We start from the raw sequence: 19,250 nt of genomic DNA, 5'->3' as shown, positions 1-19,250 counted from the left end.
TTTCTAAAGTAGAATGCAATGCTGGAAGGTTCTTTACAAGTCTACTTCAATGGTTTAATACAACAGACTTTGCTGGAGAACCCCCTTTTCACAGGGCATCTTACTCAGATCTCCAGAGCATCAACACTTGGGTATCCTGAAGGGCATCCCCACGGGCACAGAACCCGGTGGGGTCAGGATCCAGGCTCAGGCTCTACTAGCTCTGGTAACTTGATTCTAAAAGCTGGGCTGGGTAGGAGTGGGCTGCAGACAAGGCTCACCCAGGAGCCCTGGCCTTCTGTCCTGGCGCACAGGAGGAAGTCCTTAGCGTTTCCTTCTACCCCAGGGCCTCTTCACAGGGTGGCTCTCTCCATCCCAACCTGGGGCAGTGGAACCTGGCCTCACTTACTCAGAAACTGGGGGCCTAAAAGGACCACAGATGCGTTTTGAGCTTCCGCCCATATCAGGAATCATCTCAGGGATCTCCTGGGGGGGGGGGGGGGCTGCACCAGATAGTCCCAGAAATCAGGTTCCGAGCTTCAGAGCGCCCCCTGCACTGTGAGAGGGCAAAGCTGTGTTCGTCAGGAGGCACCAGGCACGGAAGCTCATTCGGACAGGGCCAGGGTTGTCCAACATCCAGTAATGTTTAAGAGAAGGGACCAGAAACTCTGCAGCTGGTAGGCTAAAAAAAGAGGTCACTTTGGGAATTCAGGAGCATATGCAGGATAAAGGAGAAATAAAGAAGGGGGGTGTGGGAAGATGGGAAGGAAGGGGGAGGGAGAAGTACAGCGGTGCAGGGGAGAGGGCAGAAGGGAGGAAAGGAAGACAGAGAGACAAAGACAAATTTCATACCTACCCATGGCTTATGGCTTTGTGCATCTGAATCCACTTGCTCACTAAGCAAAGGGCAGAGTTGGAGCTGCCTTCCTGGGACAGGTGGTAAAGGATGGGACGGGGGCACAGCCCGGGGGCAGGCGGGGGGCTGGGAACCTAAACACACAGCAGGAGGGGATGGGTCTGTGCACGCTGGAGCCGAGGGAGCACAGTGGTGGCGACTGGTGCTGCCTGGGTGTGGGCTGGGGCGCTGAGCCCCATGAGGCCAAGACACGTTGGTGTTTCGGAGACACAGGAAGAGGGTGGTCTGACCAGGGGGTGGGGGCGCAGTGGATGGCATGACTCTGGGTGACGGTGACTGCGAGAAGGAAGCCCACACGTCCCACACACCCACCCCAGCCTCAGCTAGCCTGTCGTGCATGCTGGGCCTCTTCCACCCACACAAACCTCACACCTGAGCACTGCAGTCAGCCTGGCCTCGAACCCCTGAGCGCTCCAGGGTGAAAAGCAGGTGGACTCTGGGCTGTGGGTTCCAGGATAAGCTGTACTCAGCTCAGCTCAGCTGCTATCAGCCCATTGGCTGATTCTCAGGGAGGATGTGGTGGTGATGGAGTCAACAGAGGCCCTGAAACTCATCACTCCCGTGCACCATGGCTTGGACACCACTGCCCTTGCCAAGCAGGCGGGCTCTTACTGCACTCCAGACATCCAAGCCCGCTGTCCTTTCAGGTCCGACAGGTGCAGTGGCACCCACCAGCCAGCAGAGGGCAGTGCACCCCACCCCAGGCGAGGCCGAGCTTCTTCCAAGCATTCCTGCACCGCAGGGCAGGTAGGGAAGCTCCCTGGCAAACTGAGTAAACTGAGTTCCCAGCAGGCAGATGGTCCAGGTAAATAAGCTGTTTTGTGCTAACCACTGCTGCCCTCCAGGGGACGGGGAGGACACCCACTCGGGCTCCTCGTTCTGCTGTGGGTTTTGGCCCCAGACCACTAGTAGACACTCGTGCCCATTGCCTAGCGGCTGCTTTTGTCCATCATGAACACTGGGGAAACTCGTGGCTCCCTGGACTCCCTCTCCATGGACCATCCAGCAGGGATACGTCTATGCAGGTGACCTTCCACGTTAAGACAACAACCCTGTCGTGTGCTGCTACACACACACACACACACACACACACACACACTGCCCACTCACAATCCCGAGTCCCTGTAAGAACCTCTAACAATATATATAATCCAAATTAACACTGACACTTACTCTGTGCCAGAGACTGCTAAGCACGCCAACAGATTATGACCTTAAGAAGCAACAAGGAAGGCCCGGGACGCTTCTCCGCTAGAACTCAGTAACGAACGGTTAAGTGATTACCACCAGAGTTCACAGTCCGGTAACGGTAAGTGATTACCACTAGAGTTTACTATTGGGGGGGAGGGGGCAAGCGCAGTGTTTGGGGTTCTACCAGCACTCTTCTTGAGGCAGGCTTTTCTGAAACACAGTGCCCCCCCCGGGTAGTAACACCGAAGTCTCGGACACCTTGGCATGGCGCCATCTCCTGTGACTACTGAGAGGTTGGACAGGGGAGGAGAGCACCAGAAACAGACAGAACTCAGAGCAAAAATAAAATGGAATGCTAGAGGAAGTAGTAAGAATCCATAAAAGTAATTTCTATCCTCTTCCATTTACAGATGAGGAAACTAAGGCCCAGACAGGTGAGACACAGAGAATTCCCATTTCCGATCGTGCTGCCAAGGACAGGAGGTCCGGTCCTTCTGTACTGGTTCGCAAGCAGCACAGTGTTAATTACTCGCACGGCACTACCTGCTTTCGGGTGGCCGCCTGCCATCCTCAGACAGTCCTGGGCAGCGCTTACCAAGGCGCCGGCCTCAATTAAGGGCAGCGATCATTAGTAAATACTCCTTGGTTTAGCTGCTTTCTTCTCCGTGAAAGAAAGGGATAGGTCTAGACCAGTGTTTCCCAGAGTGTGGTCCCCGGCCCCCCAGCGTCACCTGGGAACTTGTCAGAAATGCAGAAACCCTAGGAGAGAAACCCAAGCACCCACGCGTACCAAGCCCTCAGGAGGTGAAGATGCACATGCCCGGGCTGAGGCGCACTGCTCCCGGGCGAGGTTTCCGAAGTGTGGCTGGAAGCAGGCCGTCTAGAGAGGCTCTGTGGTTATGTAAGTTTGAGAGAAATGCAGTCTCTGCCCCTCCAGCACATTCGAGATACACATTAAGCACACTGAAGACTCTGAGAAGTTCCACAATGAAGAAACTTGTTTAACTTGATTTAACCCTGAGTTTCCCAAGTTTATCTGAGCACAGACTCTTTTTATCATGTAGCACGTGCGGGTGCTGAGAAGGCCCCTTCCTGTGGTGACTTTTGGTGGATCAAGGAAGCTGACGCAAGCCAATATGGCACCCAAGTGCCTAGATCTTAACACAGCGCATCAGGGCCAAAGACCACCAGGCCGGCTGGTGCTCTGGAGGGCTAATCTCATCTGTAAGAAGCTGTGAAGACTTTCTCATCTCTGCTGAGGGAGATGCTGTACGTGAATACAGATTTCCCCAGCACCGTATGTTCAGAGCCAGGCTCTCCTTCTGAAGACACAGATATTCTCATTTCTATACTGTACCCAACATGGAGCCCTGTCTACCCTGCTGGGACTTTCCCAACACTGAACTAGCTGCAGCCAGCCACTCACACATTCTTCAGTTCTAACCAACTCTGGCCTGCTCGCTCCAGGCCTAAGGATCGCCTCTGAGGGGCATCACCAAATAAAGCAGGTCAGATCCTACAGCACAGTGCTGAAGGCTGCCGGGCTAAGGAGAGGCGGCCAAGCCAGAAGCACACTGTGGTCCAAGAAACTCCAAAGAGACTGGATTGATCTGCTGTACAAAAAACCCCATCATTTTTAGGGGACTAATCACAGGGTTAAGACAGCACTCCTGCCCCCGACCGTACCTAACAAAGTGTTCACCAAAATCAGAAGAAACACTTTTTAGGAATTTCTCTGCTTCATGAAGTGAGGCCCACTGAGGCTCACTCTGAAGGAACATCCTCCCCCCCTCCCCACCAGACTGCCAGCCCGTCCTTGTTCTCAGCAGACACAGAGGGCATAAACTGCACTCACCATTCTTTACTACTTGCCTGGCACCTAATATTCCCTTCCTAGGGCCACTGAACAAGTTGCCATTATCCAGGCAAAACATCAAGATTATGTGAATTGGTCCAGAGGAGAAGTCAGCCACCTGACCTACCCGACCTCTGGAAAGGAAGTGAGCAACGAAGTCCTGGCTGGAGAAGGTCTTGACGCCCCAGCCCAGCCCTGGACCCCTATAAGATGCCCTGTCTGAACGGTGGGCCATTGCTGGGGCTTGGGGCCCTGGCAGCGACAAGGTCCAGACCCCTGTGAGCACCTCCTGCTAAGACCAGTCAAGGTTGGGCTTAATTAAACATGAGCCTTCAGGGATAATTTTCTCTCCTGGGCTTTTAGACTCTCTTCCTGTCTGTCCTAAGCACAAGCCAGGTTCTTGCTTCCAAACAGGCATGTGAAATGTGCTCAGACATCCCAGAGGTTCACTTAAGACGCCACTCAGGTCAAGGGCACCCAAGCGTGTAACATCCTGTGTCAGATTAAGTCCACAGCGGCTGCTTGTCATCCATATTTAATTCTGTCAGTCTGTTGATTTTTAACTATGTTTGCTATCGAGGGCCATTAGAGGTCCCCAGGAGCCGAGCCCGGTGAAGCGAGAAGTACTTCATGGCAGAGTGGATGAGGCTTGAAGTTGGGGTGCCCCACTTTCCCATCCTGCCACCGAGCTCTGGCCTTCCCCACTGGCAGCACGAATCCTGAATAAAACATGATCCCATTTGGAGTAGATGTTCCTTCTTTCCCCCCTGTCAGAATTGGTTTTCTTCAAGGAAACGTTCACTTTGTTTTTATGAAGGCTACATTTCATATTTCCAAAGTTTCTTCGTAGCCTCGGTTTCGTTTCCAAAGCAGTTAGAATTCACATACTTGTGGATGGTACATGGGTGGCCGTTCCTAGGAAAGGAGGCCAAAAGCCAGCGCCTCACCGTGGCACACACCACAGCCACCGGTGGCCATTCTCGCCCTGGTAGAGAATACAGCCTGGGCTCCCAGGTTCTCTCGCTGGCGTGCTGGTCTTGCATCCCTATATCCTAAACCGCTTCTAATGCTACAAAGGGAGGGTTCAGGAGCCTCCAGGCCACGCCAGATCAAATTCTGACTAAAAGAAGGAAAGAGAAGAGCTATTTTAATAATTACAACTCCATGTAAAGCATTTCACTCTTTCCCTCAAAATGACCCCATGAAGTAGGTACTTACTCATTCCTCCCACTTATAGATGAGGAAGTGGAGGTTCAGTGAGGTTAAAATGAACTTGCTTAACATCCCAAAGGTAGCAGAGTGGGTGGAAATCATCATTAAGATCAGCCTGTACGTCGGACCCTCTGCACGGTCAGACCAGGTATTTGTTAAGGGGCTCTCACTGCTGATGAGGTTGAGGAAAAAAGACACAGCCTCTAAAAAGTTTAGCCTTGACAAAGGACAAAATGAAACATGCTTAAGAAACCCACAAAACAGCGCACCGAGTGAAGGTAACCCTGCTGCGCCCTCGCCAGGAAGAGGCCCACTTTGAGCTGCGCTCTCGGCCACGGCCATGGCGAAACTGAGGAGTCTTGCTGGGATCTGAAACCACGACCAGAGCCATCGAGCACCAGGGGATTGACTCAGGTTTCTGAACAGCCGCTGAGGGCCGCCCAGTGTGGTGAAGTTTGGGTCTCAGTAGCAGCAGCTCTGGCCAAAGGAACGACTAGCCCATCACCTCCAGCTGACTGGCTGGCCTGCCTCTGAAGAGGCCAGCGAGGACAGGCCAGATGTCTGTGTCTCTTACTGCCTTCGTGAGGGCTCCCTAGCTCTCCGGATACCAAACAGCAGAGGAGGAGAGGAGACGGACAGGGAAGGTAAGCAAGGAGAGGGCACTTGCTTGGCCAGGGTGGGATCCCTTGGGGGTTCGGCCACCGGCCGTGGTTCAGCCAAGGCAGGGGAGGGAACTCTGCCCCCTGGAAGTGAGGCTGGGCAGAATTCTAACGGATGGACTGTGGGAAGAATGAGCCGGAGAGCCCAGGGAGGAATGGGCCGGATGACCCGTGGGTCTCTCTCTCCTCCAGTTTCTCTGATAGGAAAGCAAGATAAGACAACAGCTGGGAAGTTCAGGGACAACGGGTCTGAGTAAAGCAACATACAGGAACCATTTGGTCTCTCTGGGAGTTCAGCTGTTTCCCACTCCTCATCTATTTCCTGTCAGGGAGAGGTTTTCTCCCGGCCGGCGTGTCCCAGCCCAGCGTCGGGGGGAGACTTCCTCTGGGGACAAGCCCTCCCGGTGCGGACACACGCTCCAGAGACTCCACTGCTGGGTGTAGGGCAGGTGTGGTCCCTCTGGTGGCTGTCCCTTAAGGTCTCTTTGATTCTTTCCAACCTCAGGCCTTCCATTTGGCTGCAGCCTTGAGGATTGCAGCGCCATCAAGCGTGGTCGGGACGTGCTGGATGCCCTTAGTGTTTGAACCGTCACAGCTTCAGGAGTAGCTGTAGCTACACGGACGCCTCCTCCTGGTTGGAAATCCCAATCTTCCTTGCAAGGCTAACATTTATGAAGCCCTTACTCTGTGCCAGAACTCTTGTCCTACACAAGGGATTATTTGCCCTACTTTACTGAGGCCCAGAGAAGTTAAGGAACTTGTTCGGTCAAGGTCATACAGCTCGTAAATGGCAGAGCCAGTGTCTGACCAGGAGGCTGCACAGCCTGCACTTGTGACCCTCCGAGGCCGGACCCAGAAACAGCCCAGAGGCGGCGCTGGCAAAGCAACGGGGGCGCAGTGCTCCTGCGTGGGAGCCGCGTGCCTGGAGCTCACACGGGGCCGGCCTGGCCGCCCTCCCCAGGGGCTCCCAGAGCAGAGAGCTAACCAAATCAAGGAGGAGACAAGGCGAGCACACTCGGTGGGCAGAGCGCCCAGGGGCAGTTTTCTCCTCACAGTCTGACCTTCATGGAGCTGTAGGTCAAAAGGGAAATGTCAGAGGATTAGCAGTTTCATCGATGTCTTAAAACAATTTAAAGCCTTGGGCTGATCAGCCCCCAGAAGAATCTCTGCGGCGCTTCCAAGCTGTGCTCTCCCAGTCACGAGCCCTGGACTGCGGGGGGACAGCGGCTGCTGGAGAAGGCAGGCCTCGAGGACCAGGTCTCAGGTGAGAAGAGCTGACGCCACCCAGGAGGCACAGAGGCAAACGCCCTGCATCGCCCGACTCGTCCCTCACCTTCGGGAGGTGGGCCGGCCGCGTGTGGCGCTGCAGACCCTCCCGGGTTTGGTTCACCGGTCCCACTACGGGACCAGCATCCATTAGAGCTCTGGCTACTGCCTTCTGAGGAGGGCAGAGGCTGAAAAATAAACGCCCTTCCTGTGGGAATCCCCCTACGTGGGGGGGGGGGGGGGGGGGGGGGCCAGGGCCCTGTGCTCGGCCGAGTGCATACTCACGCCTGCCCTGCTTCCTAGCTCTCTCAAGACGCTCCCTCGCTCACAAGCCACGCACTTTAATCACACCCCAGGCCAAACCAGATGCCCTGCTGTCATCTCCATAGGGCACAGTGAGAGAGGAGGTGCCTAATAAAATCGGTCTTTATAAAAAAGTTTAAAGATTCAGTTCTCAGAAGCTGCCTATTGCTGCTAAATGCTTGGGTACGGGGGGAGGAGGGCAGCTCTGCGCCAGCGCTCACACACCTTTCTCTGTTTGCCTGGGTCACTTTCCCATGGTCCATTTTTATATTGATTTTGGGTCTAACCTCTAAAATTTTTCCAACGTGTCACAAGGCACCTCCCAAGAGGCATGTCTTACCCTGGGAAGTCTGTACTGTGATTTTAAAACCTTGTGCTTATATACAGGTGATGGGTTCCGGCCGGAAGCCCTGGAAGATCGGCTGTTAGGGCAAATGAGGCCTCTGATGGACAAACAGGTAACTAGGACTTGCTCCCTCAGCCCTACTTACCTGTAAGGGTTTCTGGCCCAACAACGTGGCTCTGGTCAAGGGTAAATGGTATTGTTTCTAGAATGTAATGACAACAGTGTACTTTACCGGCTTCCTCTCTGCCATGTCAGCAACAAGACCAATGACTGCCAACAAGCAAAACTGAACCCGGACGGAAAAAGCAGAGAGGTGGGACTATGATGTGATAGGAACCGTTTATGTTCTTTTGTCTAACTTTCCTAAAAGCCATGGATGAAACCTTCCCTCCTATTCACAGTGACTTACAGAATATATTTAATACATTTCACATACCAAGGATGGGATTAACAGAAATGTTAATGATCTTAAAAATCACTTGTTTGATGTGTCATTTCTACAGTTAACAAGGCAGTACCACAGCTTGCAGTCCCGTTACCTTACGCGATAATGCTTCAAAATTGGGATTTGGGGTCAAATAAGCATCTTCCATTTAGACTTGGAGGCACCAGACCACAGACGGAAGCTGTAGTAGAACTAGCAGACGGACACAACTTGTTCGCAATGACAGTTTCTGTGCCCCGGGTCCTCCTTCCTCTGGATCAGGGCGGAATGGAAGGAACATCTATTTGCTTCAAACAGGCTTCCGACAGCCAACACACCATCCCCGTTGAAGCAAGATCTCCAGGTAGAGGCGATGCACAGGTGCTAGAAAGAGAATCTTCCAAAGTGCAGCTCTTGATGGTTCGGGAGCCCAAGAAGAGACCGGCTGCAGCAGCGAGGCCTCGACTCTGGGCCAGGTCTCCCTGGGTGCTCTGAGGCCCTCTCCCACGTAGTGTGTGATCAGCGCCACGGCGGCCCAATTCTCCCACCATCTCAGAGAGAACGTCTTAGCTCCAAACTCGCATCATCATGAAAACAAAACGCTGCAGTCTACATGAGATAATTTTTGCTCTGATTAAAATTTTTATTGAAATCTCTCAAATGTTACCAAGAAATAATTTTTGCAAAATGGGGAAAGGTAGCTAACAAGCAAATTCAACATGGGAGCTCCCTCTGCTGGTCTGGAGTAGGTTGGTATGTTACAAACACATTCCCAGAGACAAATCTAATTTGCTGGAGAAGTGGACAAAAGACAGGTGTGTTGGGCTTTGCCTCAGGAGAGAAACACTAGAAGAAAAAAAAAATCCAAGTCTCAAAACAGAGCACAACATTGCTATGAGAAACAAAATAATATAAAAGCTTCTCCAAAGACATACAGAAAAGATCTCCAAACAAAACCGGAACCATCCACTAAGGGGACTGCTCCATTTGGTCTTCCCCACTGCTCTACCTCCAGTTAATAAAAGTTCTCTCAGGCCCTTCTGGTGAAGGAAGGTTAAGTTCTGATTCCCTTGTCTTTGCCTCCAAGTCTCTTCTTACAGGCTTCTCATCTACTTAGAGAAGAAAGATCCAAGGAGTCACTGGAGTGAGGCCTTTCCAAAATTCCATCAGAGTTAAGCCTTTGGTGAGCCAGCACTGAGGCGTGGAAAGAGCAAGCCTGGGAGTCAGGTGACCTGGCTCTAGTCATGGCAGGGCCATTCGCGGCTCTGGAGAACTCTTTCCATCTTCTCCAGTTGGTTTCCTCAACTGTCAAATGGGCCAGACCTGCTGATCGATCAAGCCCCTACCGGGTTCATTCTATGATTCTCATATTGGACAAAGAAATTTAAATAACCACATCTGTTCACAAGTCTTTAGGATACAGAAGCCAAGCTTCACTGGGAATGACTTCAAACCACAAGTTGTGGGGTTGAGTATATGGATCTTACTGGTATCGGATGAGAGTTCCACTCTAGGACCGACGTGGCAGAGCCAAGTGGATTCCAGGCTGGCAAAGTCTTGAGATCAAGGAAGAACTCACAGGGGAAGATGCCACCATGAGCAATACATCCCATTAAGTCAAATGGTTGAGTCACTGAATCTTAGCACTGTCTTTCCCTAACCTTTCTCAAAATGCCGTGGGCTTTCTAATCTCTTAAGATTCTTTAGTTCCTTCTCCCACATCCCCGGATATACTTTGGATTTCATCCATTATATAAAGGGCAAGTTACCCAGATGTTATGGCCCAAAAGCTACCATTCCCAGTCCTTTTTGGCCAATGTCAATTGTTCCCTTTCCACGGTAATGGTGAAAGGCTTTGCTGCTGATTAACCAGAGTCATCAATATTCAGATGACTCTACAAACTTGGCACTGTTTCACAGTATTATTAACATTTGCCTCAACTGTCAGTCTGTATTTAAGCAGTCTAGCAAGAGGAACAAAGACATATCCACGGATAGTGGGGGCAGGAGTCGCTTCCCGTCATCGACAAAGTTCTCCCCGAGGCCACTAAGATGATTTCAAGAACTCAGAAGATATGTCCATTGGTTTAGGTTTTATCCCTTCTCCCTCCCCTGCTACCTGCCAGGAGACCAAGCACTGACACGGACAAAGGTGGAAAGCAGCGGCGGGAAGCGGAGGGGACGGGAGAGGGCACAGCAGATCTGGAACCTGGGTCAACAGTCTTAGGACTGTGCTGCTACCAGAAGTGATGCTCTGTGCCCAGTGCTCCCACCGCCACCATCTACTTTTCTTTCACTACTGGTACTGCTTTCTACGTCCTCCTCCCCACGCCGAGGGTCATCACACCGGGAGCCCAGGCTCCAAGGCCCTCTCTGTGTAGTCTGCCTGCACGGGCCTGGGCAGCTGGGTGGTCAGCACGGGCACGAAGCACCAGTGACCCGCTGGAAGAGAATGGACGCATATGCACCAGCAACGCTCCTGACCCCGCGGCCTGTGAGGACGTCAGCTGGGGGACTGCTTGTGCGTGTTTTACACAACATGGTGAATTCTGTACAACATGAAAGAGCTGTCAGTCAGAAGGAAGAGTATTCTGGGAAGCTGGGTATTTCATCCAGCCTTGTAAACAAACATGAACCAAACAAAACCCTCACCTGTCTGTCTAGGCCAAAGCTCTTCAGAAACCAGGCTTTCCTGCTTTTAGGAAGAGTTCTCCATGCGCTAAGACAAATGAAATCTGTATGGTCTCTTGCTGTTCCTCGTCACCCTGAACCCGAACATTCATTACTACTACCTGCGCTAGAAGCAAAACTAAGAGCAATATTTTTTGTCCCAGGGGAGAGGAAAGGTTGATATGTAGATAATAATCTCTGTGAAGAAACAGGGAGTTTATGAAACTCAGGCTACCCTTAACTGAGGAGTGGGTCAGATAGAGACCTTTACTTTGACCTGTAATTACATTCTTGACACTACACTGGTACCTCCTTTTCTACAGGGTTTCCTAAAAGGGGAAAAAAGGAGTCCTTCATCTTTCCTGTAACCTATGTAAGACAGCACGCGGTCTTTCTAGAGGCTCCCAACGTTCCCCTTTGGTCACCAGATCTCAGGGAACACGACAGCAGAAATCTCTCAACACACAGGTTCACACACAGACACGTAGGTCCTGCGACAAGTGGACGCCTCCCTGTGCAGCCTTTCCACACGACCAGGCACACACGACTATGTTCTGGTGACGCCCTCTAGCTGGCTGGGCCCAATCTCTCGTGTGTGATATGAGGGTGAGATCATTAAGGAAGAGAGAGGTGTCATCTGGGGCAAACATCAGGCAGTGGGTGATATCATTGCTGTCAGACGGTCCCCAAGTCCTAGAGGAGTGTCAGCTTGATTTAGAGGGGATCATTAATCTCCCGCAGGTGGGTCTGTTAGCTGGCTAGGTGTTAGTTGTATGGTGTGCTCTGGGGAACCAGGTTTGAAAGGACCGGTGGTGGAGTGAGTGAAGTCGTGGCCGATGGGTATAAATTACCTGGGCATGCAGTGAAGCGGGATAGGTGAAAGCAGGAGGAGGTAGAGCAGGCGCTAACTCCGCTGGGTACAGAGGGTACGGGGCCCACACTTCAGGGCTACTGGGGTAAAGTGCAGGCACTGTGAGCTCATCTGCAAGAAAAGAATAAGGGAAGAGTTAGTGGTTACCAAACAGCTGCTTTCAAATCAGAAACAAAACACCAAATAACCCCAAGTCCCAATCAATGTCAGGAGTCAAATTACTCTCATTCTTTTAAAAACCTGCTGGTTTTGTTTTGGTCCCCAAACTCGAAGCAAGGGAATGGTAAATACAAAGCGAAAAAAAAGCGACAGGCATCTGCTGCCTGTCTGGCCTGCTGAGAGCTCAGGCCTGGGCTCTGCCCCGGACACTCTGATGTCTTTCCAACCGGAGCCGGGGGAACACAAGAACAGTGGGGATTTCCTGCACAAAACCGCACACGTGGCCCTCTGAGGAAAAGAGGAAGAGAGAGAAGCGGGAGGAGATAGCCCATGAAAACCCACCGCAGGGCCTCTGGGAGAACAATGGCTTTACGGGCAGGACGAAAACAGACCCGAACTATAGAGCTGTAGGGCTTCTCTGCTCATCCATGTCATTACTACTAACCAACAAATCACCATCACCAAGCACTATTCACTGAACACTCAGAAGCCCTGCGCCAGACACTATGCCTGCAACACACTTAAAATGTTAAAAACTCAGAGAACAGAAGTGAAAAAGCCTGGAGTATCCTGATCAAGAAAGATGCAAATTAGAACATTCACGGTCGCTGCTTACACAGACTGTATTTTCTAGGGGGGAGAAAAGTGAGTCAGTCATGTTGCCAACTGACTGGTCTAAATCTGATTCCATTCAGGTCAAGCTGCAGTTTGCCAGATTGAAGGGCAAGTGCCCGGGGCTCAGAATGTATCAGGAAGCAATCCATTAAAGTAACAGCAAACACATGAGGGAGCGTCTCAACACAGGCAAAAATAACATCAGTCAATAGTTATGAATCTGGACTCTGCGAAGAAGCAATCTCAATATGTGCTTTTATCACCTGTCAAAATCTGAAATCAAGTAGACCAGGACTGCTGAAGGAGGCAGGAAAAGGTGACTTATAAAGCCATTAGAGACTCTGCCATTCAGGATTTTGCGGAAGTCTAGTGTGCCTGTGACCCTCGGTCAATAAAGTCATTTCACTCCTTCCCACATGGAAGAAGCCACCCCAGGCCTGCTCATTCCAGGTCTCTCTCATTCTCGCCATCTGCCAAAACCCTGGCTCTGGGCAGGGTTTTCAGTATGGGAAGGGGGCTGGAAACAGAACTTTCCTGAATGTGATGTGGGAACTGCTGTATGGGGCAACCGGAAAGCATGAGCCCGCAGGTGCGTGTGAACCCGGGGCGTTTTTCCACAGCCGCCAGCATGGCAAGAACTTCTGGCAAGATGGCGATTCCAGAGCTGACTGAGGACTGTCCGTTCGGAAGGCAGCCGGGGATCCCGACAACGTGGTGTGCTGTACTGTGGCTGGCTGGACTCCCCTTTTCAACAGGGCAGTTAAAAAAAAAAAAAAAAAAAAAAAAAGAGTCTTCCTCAGGACTTGGTGATGAGAACACAGACTGCTCGTGTATCTAGGCTGGAGAGCCTAGCCCGAAGAGTGGACTGAATTATTTGAATAGGAAAACAGTAGCATCATAAGCCTCTTTAAAATGATCAAGTCTACACCACCTATTTCCAGTTCGAGGGTGTATAGGTGTCTGCAGTTTCTGTAAGAAAATTCCTAACAGCAGGGTTGGGAGAATGCTTCACAGACCTCTGCGCTTCCGGTCGTGACGAGACCATAAGATTTCCATTAGAGCAACTCTTGTGGGAGCCCCGCTTGTGGAAACTAACTGCTGCCAGAACTCATGCCTCGGGTTTCAGACAAACAACCGTTCTCGGGAATGGCAAGCTATTGTTGTTGTTGTTGTTACTGTTATTCCAGCTACCATGCTATTTTAAGACATTCTGAGCCTTAAAAAAAAAAAAAAAAAGTCCAGAGCGTCTCAGCACCCAGCACGCTAATGTCTTAGCCCCATGCTTGCTCAGCCCCACCGGGGGGCTCTGTGTGCCATCAGACAAGACCACACCGGGCCCGCAGCCCTTCCAACAGGAACTAGCCAAGTTGGGGGTGCTTTTCTCTGATCAACTTTCCTTTAGAAAGTTTTAAAAATGAAGTGAGATGTCTTCTAAGATATCTGATCCTGGAGAGACAAAGAGTGGAGATAGGGGGAGCCGGGGTTCCAATCTCAGCCTTGGCTGATGGGATTTATGTTTTCCAGACATTTTCTACATTTTTATCCTAAAGCATTACTTCCCACTGGGTCTAGACTGATGCTCAGAGGCTATTCACTGACCAGCATCGGCATAAAATGTAGCCCAGCAGAATGGGGCACATTTGTTTCCAACGGCCCCCCCCCCCCCCAACCCAACCCAAAGCTGCTCAGAGTACAAGTCAGGTGAGGGGAGTGGAGGCCTACAATAGGCTGGAGCGAAATCTCACCACCCTTCCCTGCTCCCCTTGTGACGCAATCTGGAGTTACCATAAACGTCAATGTGCAGCAGAGTGGGCTGGTCAGGAGGAATCCTCACAGCCAAGTGCCCAACGGGTTGGCTAGTGAGAGCTCAGGAAGGCAGGATCCAGGTCTTAACCAAGTCTGTACCCCTGGAGCCAGCTCTGAGACTGGCATTTAGTGTGTAATAATGCTTGCGGGACTGAATGGGGCCTAGTGGTAAGTTTTAAAAACTGTTTAAAGATACACCACTGTTTTCTTTATTAAAGGACTTAGGAAATATCTTTATTAAAGGAACTTAGGAAATATCCATAGGAACTAGATCTAAAATTTCCCAATCCTTTCAGTATGTGTCACACTAAAAAACAAAACAGAAAACATGAGCAAAAAGGAGGGCCGAACCAGAACAAATGTTACAGAAGAGTAATTTTCAAAGTTCAAAATAAAAGCAGTTGGAACCCATTCTTCAAACTAACTTTCCGAGAATCCCTTTTTAAACAAAAGTGTAGCTAATTGTGGTTGCCTTGGTGGTGGGTAGCCGAAGGACTTCAACCCACATGTTCGTCCCCCAGGCCCACCAGGGGTCCAGAGATCACTTTGAAAACTGCTCTGAGAGCTGCGCTCACCCATGGACCGGACCAACTCCTCTTGGGGCGCCTGGGTGGCTCAGTCAGTCAAGCATCCAACTTTGGCTCAGGTCGTGATCTTATGATTTCTGAGTTCAAGCCCTGTGTTGGGCTCTGAGCTGACAGCTTGGAGCCTAGAGCCTGCTTTGGATTCTGTGTTTTCCTCTCTCTCTGCCCCTCCCCTGCTCACACTCTGTCTCTCTCATTCTCTCAAAAATAAATATTAAAAAAGAAAAGTAAGCTCCTCTTCCAAGTCTGAAGACTAACCTCATTCCTGCAGCTCCTGAAAACCCACCTGAGGGAGGGAGGGAATGCCAAGGGCAGCTGGAGCAGGGGAAGAAACGAAGAACACTGGGGTGACTGGGACAGAACCAAGCAGGCTCTCCTGAAAGACTTCAGTGCCTGAAGTACCTTGGAATGCCGAGGGCGTCCTCAAGGGAACATTTAGGGCCTTACAAAGTGCAGAAAAATCTGACCCAGGAAATACAGGTGAAATGAAAGGAAGAAAGGTGAGCAAGCCAAGTCAAACGATGTACTCCTTGCTCCGCGCTCCCAAATTCTATCTTCAGAGCTGCACTACGGCACCCATGGCGCACCCAGTGCTGGGAGTCCATGTACCGGAGGCAATCACCTGCAGCTCTGGCAGAAATGCAAATTCGTAGCTCCAGACCTACTGAATCAGAATTCTGCCCTCCAGGTGAATCTGATGTGTGCCTCAACTTGAGAACCACTGATGTAAGCGCTTTGTCTTGTCTTTCTTAATGGATTATCAGATGCTGGAGCGGAGTGTTATGCATGTCGCTCTCAACGAGCTTAGCACAGTACCTGCTACACAGCAGTTGGTTTAATGAATGGATGAAACACTCCAGGAGAGAAAATGCAAAAGAAAGCAATGATTCTGGGCTTGTTCTGTGAGAGAAACTGGAAGGTGGGAGCAGACCCAGCCTGACAGCACCTGCTTGGCTCAGAGCCACTAGTGACAGAGCAACACAGGCGCAGTGGGGTCAGCTAGACCAGGTTACGATCACACCTGTGGCAACCAAGCCCCCACAGACATTTCACTAGGACGGCTGCGCAATCTCTGAAAATCCACATACTCTGTCTCGTCAGAAGAGGTAGTAAGCTCAATTTGTATACTCTTTTTGGTTGCTAATGTGTTGTAATTGAGAAAATTACAACTGGAGAGATGGGTTTTCCATAGCACAAGCCCTTCACACACACAGATGAGCAACGAAGGAGCAGCCAGGTGGCTCGGGTGGGTTTCACTCCCCTGAGTCACTGCCAATTTTCCTCCAACATAAGAGGATGGGAAGGCTGAAGAAAGAGAAAGTCTGCTTGCTGCCCTGGGCCCACTGGGATGACCACAGTTCAGGGAGGGGGTAAGACCGCCCCCTAACTACACAGGCTCTTGACCCCCCAGGGAGCCAGGCCCCAGTGAGGGGAGGGATCAGGAGGCCAGGGCTTTGTGTCTGGGCCTAACGAGACCCTCTCCTGAGAGGGTGGTGGGTCACTCCTTTCCCATTACTCCAGATCCTTTTCCCAGTTTGCACCTCTGAGGATACAAGTTGTTTAGGGCTCACAATATACATCTGATTAAGCCTTTTCCTTAGCATAAGAATATGCAACTGGAAGAGCTCGAATTGTATTCTGGCAAACAACGACTAGAAACTTCCCCACTCCATCTTCCAGTCCCTTTGAAAAGAAAAAAGAGCAGTGTCTGATCAAGGTTTAAACAAAAAGAGCTAATGAAGATCATCTCGTCTGTCTTTTCATTTTGGATGAGGAAGCAAACACTCAGAAGGGTGAAGCTTCCAGCGTAAAGTCACAGTGAAACAGATAAAGATGAACTGACTCTCAGAAACAACGGAAAGCAAGAGGAACAAGGAGAATCCATAATGGACTTAAACTGAATACAGTTGAGAACACAGGTCCAGGAACTTTAAGTCAGTATTTACTCTGCCTCTTGGGTATTTTTGTTTGGAAATATTCCACAGCAATCTCATACTCAACATGTCCGAAACTAAACACAGTCCATCCCACTGCCTGTCCTATTTGGTTCCAGATTTCAGTAAAAGATGCCAGTCAGATGTCCAGGCCATGCTGGTCTGGTACTCTTTCACCAAGGTCCCACTGAATCCATCCCATCATCCACTCTGATCTTAACGACCACCACTGGGTTACTGACAAGGCCTCCTCACTGCCCTCCTGGCAGCCGTGCTACAGCCAGGACAACTATTAAAAGACGAGTCTGCAATGGCACTCTCCTGCTTACAACCTTTCTATGACCCAGGACAGCGTCTCAACTCCAGATACCGTGGCCTAGAAGATCACACACAATATTGCCCTCAGCTGCCTTAGCAGACCCTGCTCTCCCTTGCCCCCCCATCATGGTCTAGATCATTCTCACTGCTGGACCATGCCCGCTCCTCCGCACTTCCAGGCCTCATACACACTTGCTCCCTCTGCCAGGGATGTTCTTCTCTCCTTTCAACTGCCTTAACCCTTAAACCTTATTCTTCAAAGGACTTAGACGTCACTTCCTTGGGTGGCAGGGAAGAAGCACCTTCTCTGTGTTCTGCTGTGTCCTCTGTCTCCCAGGAACAGCACTCACCTCCAAGACTGCCCGTTCACACCCTCTGCTCACCCAGAGCCCAGCACAGTGGATTACAAAGTATCAAGAAGTCAACCGTTTGCCCCACACTTGATAAAAACAAAAGAGAAAAGAGAATCTAACTTCTATCTTGCCCTTCAGAAGAGGAAACGATCACACTGTAGGTTCTTTTTTTTTTTTTTTTTTTTAATTTTTTTTTAATGTTTTTATTTATTTCTAGGAGAGAGAGAGAGAGAGAGAGAGACCGTGTGAGCANAGAGAGAGAGAGAGAGACAGCGGAGCAGGGGAGGGTCAGAGAGAGAGGGAGTCACAGACCGAAACAGGCTCCAGGCTCTGAGCTGGCAGTCAGCACAGAGCCCGACGCGGGGCTCGAACCCACGAACCGCGAGATCATGACCTAAGTGAAAGTCGGACGCTCAACCGACTAAGCCACCCAGGCGCCCCGGTTAATTCAATTCTATGTGGGAGAGAAATATACACAGGAGACAGACATGAGAGGATATAAATGTGATTTCTTAAAGATTACGTTTCAACTCTGTTTCAATCACATGTTGGATTTGCAGACATTTTCATACATAGCTAAGATGGGGTATATCCATTAGCATTCTGGATGCTCATCAAAAGCTCTGAAAAAAGGGCAGGAATGGGTGTTCCCATTTTAACAATGAGAAAATCTCTCTCCAAGGTCTCACAGCTAACTCGGTGTCTGAACTGGGACCAGAACCGCTGTCTCTTTGTCTCATGGTTCAGGCTCCCTTCCATATACCATCCTGCCCACCCCCATCCTGACGGGGGTGGGAGGGGTGATGCCCCCACTAGTGATGGTGGTGACAGGCCCTTGAGTGCAGGCGGCCTTCATCTCTAGTTTTCAGCATAGTCCATTTACTAGAATAAACCTAATCCTTAAGGAGAGCTTGCCTGATAAATGAAGAATTTGACTAGAAAAAACCAAAGGCCTACATAAAATGAAAAATTCCATTTTTAATGGAAAAAAATCGTATTTGAAAGAAAAAATAAATCAAGGACTCTGCTGCATAACCAACTCCCACTCACACATACCTCACAAGTAGTCAATCCATGTTTGTTAAGTAAACCCCTCAAAACTCAGTCTTCCTAGGCTGCCTCTTTTGCGGACTCTATCAGGACATACTCCTCTCGTGTCAGGGCTAAGACTTCAGCAAGTGCCAGCTTCCGGGGCCCAGCACACTAACGAGCTCTGGCAGTGGGCGGAACTGTGTCCTCCCAAAATTAACATTTACCTGGAAACTTTTGAAAACAGGAATTTTGCAGGTGTAATTACTTTAGAACCCTGAGATGAAATCATTCTGGATTTGGGGAGGGTGCCAGATCTAATGACTGATGTTCCTGTAAGAGTAGAGGGCACAGAGAGGAAGGTGATGTGAAGGTGGAGACAGAGACTGGAGCGATGCGTCTATAACCAAGGACTGCCAGCAGCCCCCACAGTTGGGAAAGGCATGAGCTGGTCTGTCGCTCAGGCCTCCATAAAGAATCAGCACTGTTGACACCTTGATTTCAGACTTCTATCCTCCTAAACTGTGAGAGAATGAATTTCTGTTTTCAGCCACCCGTGGCGGTAGCTTACTGTGGTAGCCCTAGGAAGTAACGGTCCCCAGAAAAGGTCACATACTTTCACTGGCTCCCCAGGAAGAGAAGTGTAAAGAAGGAAGCAAAAGATTTGGTGAGAAGCCGAAAAGATGTCTTCAGCACCACTCAGCACAAGTCACAACTGTAATTATTCTGTTCTGCACACAGAGCTAATTGTACTAAATAT

General features: G+C 50.4%; 1 protein-coding gene across 7 annotated transcripts in view; it reads right to left on the bottom strand.

Moving 5' to 3' along the window:
• Positions 1-19,250, bottom strand: part of RBPMS (RNA binding protein, mRNA processing factor) — a 177,851-nt gene that overhangs the window by 14,834 nt on the left and 143,767 nt on the right. For 2 of the 7 annotated variants that reach the window (XM_039220788.1, XM_039220793.1), the window contains 2 exons: positions 11,673-11,803; positions 8,771-8,997 (listed from right to left, as the gene is read on the bottom strand). The exons of 2 other annotated variants lie outside the window; for them this stretch is intronic. In XM_039220788.1, coding sequence (XP_039076719.1) covers positions 8,866-8,997; positions 11,673-11,803 — 263 coding nt within the window. In that variant the 3' untranslated portion in view covers positions 8,771-8,865. 3 more of the 7 variants (XM_039220800.1, XM_039220807.1, XM_039220818.1) reach the window with 2 other exon arrangements.

This window comes from Hyaena hyaena, unplaced genomic scaffold (assembly GCF_003009895.1).
Source record: "Hyaena hyaena isolate Hyena2069 unplaced genomic scaffold, ASM300989v1 scaffold_17, whole genome shotgun sequence".
Taxonomy (NCBI): domain Eukaryota; kingdom Metazoa; phylum Chordata; class Mammalia; order Carnivora; family Hyaenidae; genus Hyaena; species Hyaena hyaena.
This window is presented reverse-complemented; position numbering and strand designations above follow the sequence as displayed.